Below are 4,423 nucleotides of genomic sequence, written 5' to 3' on the forward strand. Positions count from 1 at the left end.
GAACTGAACGCAGTAAATATATTATAACTTGGGCTGGGTAGGATACAGATATACAGATTCGATTCATATTTTGAGTCATATGGGTATATTTCAGTTATAATGTCCATTTTGCCTACATATGAAAACTAAAGCTGTTAATTATACGGGGGACCTTTTAACTAGGTACATTACGAAAATATACATTTTACTAATTACATTTGATTTGTTTTTCATCATTTTGTTCACATTTTAGCTTAATAAAATGGACATATCTATGTATTCCATCAATAAATATGATAATATATTGCATATATAATAGTTTGTTACATGTTTATTGTTTAATGCTTAATTTATACAATTTACAAGTATTTCCATTAATTTGCAGAGTGCATGATAAAAATCGTTACTGTCTCTTTAAGAAAACCGGCAGTTCTGAAAACGAGCACATGTTAGCAAGGGAGACTCAAATGGCTTCTTTACCTCATTCGTGCTATGCATGATTAGAGTTAAATGTTTATGTTTTGTTGTATTTGACTTCAAATTAACTATAAAAAACAGAAAGAATATTAAAAAAGACATTGTTCAATGACAAATGGATTGTGTGGATCTCATCTTTGGACACACATTACACGGAACGAGTCAAATCAAACTTTAACTCTCAACACGCAGTTAAACGGTGTTGAACTTTTCGCCAATATACTACTTAATCACACGTGAGAGAAATATGAAAATGTACCAGGTAGTAGCTAATCACAGACATTTTTAGTCGCATAGTGCTAAATGTTGTCTCATATGCTAGTTATTTACTCGCATTGTAGAGAGTTGCGCATATGGTAAAAGATCGATTTTGATATTTAAGAATTGATATCGAGATCGTTCATATTTATGTCGTGACGCATCAGAAAATCGATATTTTCCCAGTCCAAGCAGCAATCTTTTGGAACAGTCTTCTTACAGAGACCTCTGATGCCTTAAAAGGCTACTACGTAGGCAGCTCATTAGGTGTCACAACAGAGCAGTTGTGTGTCTCAGTTGGTTCTAAACTCTACTTAAGCATAATTTTAGAGCTTAGTCAAGATGTCAGTGCTTTAAAAGGCTGTTATTTGTCCCTGCAGGAACGCAATCATGTTCAACAACGAGCAGATGGCCGATATTCACTTTGTGGTTGGACCTCCCGGGGGAACCCAGAGATTGCCGGGACACAAGGTACACACTTACGCCGGTTCAACCTAGCACCGTAGCAAACATCTTTGTAGAAGGGTGAATTGAAAACTGTCCAGGACACATTTCACCACAAAATCCAAAGATAAATAGCTATGAGAATGAGAATATAATCCATTCCCTCTTCTCTCTTTCAGTATGTGCTGGCTGTGGGAAGTTCTGTATTTCATGCCATGTTCTATGGAGAGCTGGCTGAAGATAAAGATGAGATCCGGATCCCTGATGTGGAACCAGCTTCCTTCCTGGCCATGCTGAAGTTAGATTTCACACTTGATCCAAGGCAGACTAAAGGCTCAGGTATACTTTATTTATCTGCGTTCCGGATCAGATTGCGCCCAGTCGACTGCGTTGCCTTTCAAAGTCCGCAAATACAGTCAACAGCATATTTGTTGCACACAGCGTTGCCGATGCACACAGACGAGGCATATCTGTGTGTCAAGAAATTGTAGGCAGTGCGTGCAACGAATACTGTGCGCGGAGCGATCCGGAACGCGGTCAACCGAAGTATACTTTGGCCTTTAGTAATTACTTTCTTTATGCTGCATTATTCTAGAACAGAAAATACAAAAACCTTTTATGTGCTCTCTCCTTTCAGGTATATTTACTGTGATGAGATTGACCTGTGTGCAGACACCGTACTCGCCACACTTTATGCTGCCAAAAAGTACATCATTCCACACTTGGCTCGTGCTTGCGTCAACTTCTTGGAGACCAGCCTGAGCGCTCGCAATGCCTGCGTCCTGCTGTCTCAAAGCTGCCTGTTCGAAGAGCCCGATCTCACACAGCGATGTTGGGAGGTTATCGACGCGCAGGCAGAACTCGCCCTCCGATCGGAGGGATTCTGCGACATCGATGTTCAGACCTTGGAGAGCATCCTGCGGCGGGAGACACTCAATGCCAAAGAGATGGTAGTGTTTGATGCGGCATTGAGCTGGGCGGAAGCCGAGTGTAATCGACAAGAACTACAGCCAACGATCGAGAATAAGCGGCTTGTTTTGGGAAAGGCCATCTACTTGATTCGGATCCCGGCAATGGCGCTAGATGATTTCGCCAATGGTGTGGCGCAATCCGGCGTGCTGACGCTCAACGAAACCAACAGTATTTTCTTGTGGTACACAGCGGCGAAGAAACCCGAGCTCAAGTTCATCTGTAAACCACGGAAAGGTTTAACGCCGCAAAAGTGTCACCGGTTCCAGTCTTGCGCGTATCGTAGCAATCAGTGGCGATACCGTGGACGCTGTGACAGCATCCAGTTTGCTGTGGACAAACGTGTCTTTATTGCTGGGTTCGGGCTGTACGGTTCCAGCTGTGGTTCGGCCGAGTACCAGGCCAAGATTGAGCTGAAACGGCAAGGCGTGCCGCTCGGCCTCGCCATCATCAAATACTTCTCCGACGGTTCCAGTAACACATTCCCCGTGTTCTTCGAGCACCCGGTGCAGATAGAACCGGACACGTTCTACACTGCGAGCGTGGTTCTGGATGGGAACGAGTTGAGTTATTTTGGGCAGGAGGGGATGACGGAGGTGCAGTGTGGAAAAGTGACCTTTCAGTTCCAGTGCTCGTCGGACAGTACCAACGGGACAGGTGTGCAGGGGGGGCAGATCCCAGAACTCATCTTTTATGCCTGAGAGAGAATATGGAGCGTCCTGGTTGTAAACGAACAGCGTAGATAAGAAACTGATATTTTTTGTTTCTTAATAAGTGCTGCTAACATTTTGCACAAAGGCTGCAAAAAGAGAGAATAATAAAGATTATAGTACACTGACAATCGATCATAGTCTATTTTAAAAGTGTTAGTGCACCCAAAAATGAAAACTGTTATTCCAATCCATATTACTTTCTTTCTTTCATGGAACACAAAAGGTGACATTTTGAAGAATGTCCGGGCTGTCAAGTGCCATAAAAGTAATCCATATGAATCTGTGTGCTGTGCTATATTCCAAGTCTTCTGAAACCATATGATACTGTAGCTTTGTGTGAATAATGAGACTATGTGGACAATACTTTTTTAGGTAGTTTTGTGGTCCTTTTGTGTTCCGCGGAAGAGAGAAAGTCATACACTAAACACTAAACACTAATCTTTCTTAAAAGTTACTTTGGTAAAAATGTGTCTGCTAAATGTAAGTGTAATCTTCGTGTAACAGAATTTTAACACTAATAAAGTCAGATTTTGTCAAGTTCTACTCTTGAATAGACCTTTTTCACACTCCAGGTTTTGAAATGCGGAAGTAAATGTTTGCAGGGTAAACTTCGACAGTGGTGAATGGGAGATCACAGAAAATATTATTTTCACTTACCCATTTGCTCCAAGAGCAAAAGAAGAAAACCCACTAATACATTTGAATGATGCTGAGAAATAAGGCGGAAAAACGTCACCACAGTCTGTGAAAAAGGTCTGTATTCATTCTGTTGATGTTTACTGCTCTGACTAAAAGCAGACATGTTGTGTCTCTAATATCTTGAAATCGAACCAGTGATGTCACACGATTTATTATATAGAATCATATTTTTTTGTGAGTTATTAAGAAATTTATTTTACTAAACTCTAGTATTTGTATATTTTTTTACTTCACACATGAAGCACATGTTCTTCACTAAAAACATATTTTTCTCTATGTAATATTCATGTAATCCTACATTTCCTTTATTTTATTTTTTATTTTTGTGCAATGACATTTTTTGTAAGTAACATGAAGTTATGAGGGGTTTTAACAAAGACTATGAGAGATAATTAGTGGTGCTTGTCAAGCATCACTATTAGCTACTATTGCTCATTTCACAACTGTTATCGTTTCCCAAAGTATGAGATTTTTTTAAACATTCCGTTTTCGGTGGAGAAAAAATGGCATTTTAATGTGGATGAGACAATGCGAAATTAACTTTTTACATGGACTCGAGGGTGGGCTCTTTCGTTTTGGGCTATAGTAACCACCTAGAAAACGCTATCATGGTCGCTGCAAGATTTGCACAGGCAAGCACCACATGGACCTTATTTACAGTAGCGCCATCTTTAATTTTTGATGGGAATGACTTTGAGGCTGTGAGGGGATAGAATAAAGACTTTCAATGGGTTGCACTGTTGTTTAAAGTGTTTTGGATTGTCTGCTGATGAAACATTAAAAGTGCACTCAGTAATGTTTCGCTCATGTCATCTTGGACTTACAGTGACACCTAGTGGTGTGGATGCAGCATCATTCAAAATCAATAGTTATCAGTTACAGAT

General features: G+C 40.4%; 1 protein-coding gene across 1 annotated transcript in view; it reads left to right on the plus strand.

Moving 5' to 3' along the window:
• The window catches only part of LOC127445398 (BTB/POZ domain-containing protein 3-like), a 3,971-nt gene extending 1,003 nt beyond the window's left edge, over positions 1–2,968 (plus strand). The window contains exons 3-5 of the mRNA XM_051705446.1: positions 1,095–1,185; positions 1,338–1,456; positions 1,796–2,968. Of these exons, the coding sequence (XP_051561406.1) occupies positions 1,095–1,185; positions 1,338–1,456; positions 1,796–2,828 (1,243 nt within the window). The 3' untranslated portion in view covers positions 2,829–2,968. The remainder of the gene's footprint in view (positions 1–1,094; positions 1,186–1,337; positions 1,457–1,795) is intronic.
• The last annotated feature ends 1,455 nt before the right edge of the window (positions 2,969–4,423 follow it).

The sequence above is a fragment of the Myxocyprinus asiaticus genome, chromosome 8, assembly GCF_019703515.2.
Source record: "Myxocyprinus asiaticus isolate MX2 ecotype Aquarium Trade chromosome 8, UBuf_Myxa_2, whole genome shotgun sequence".
Lineage (NCBI taxonomy): Eukaryota > Metazoa > Chordata > Actinopteri > Cypriniformes > Catostomidae > Myxocyprinus > Myxocyprinus asiaticus.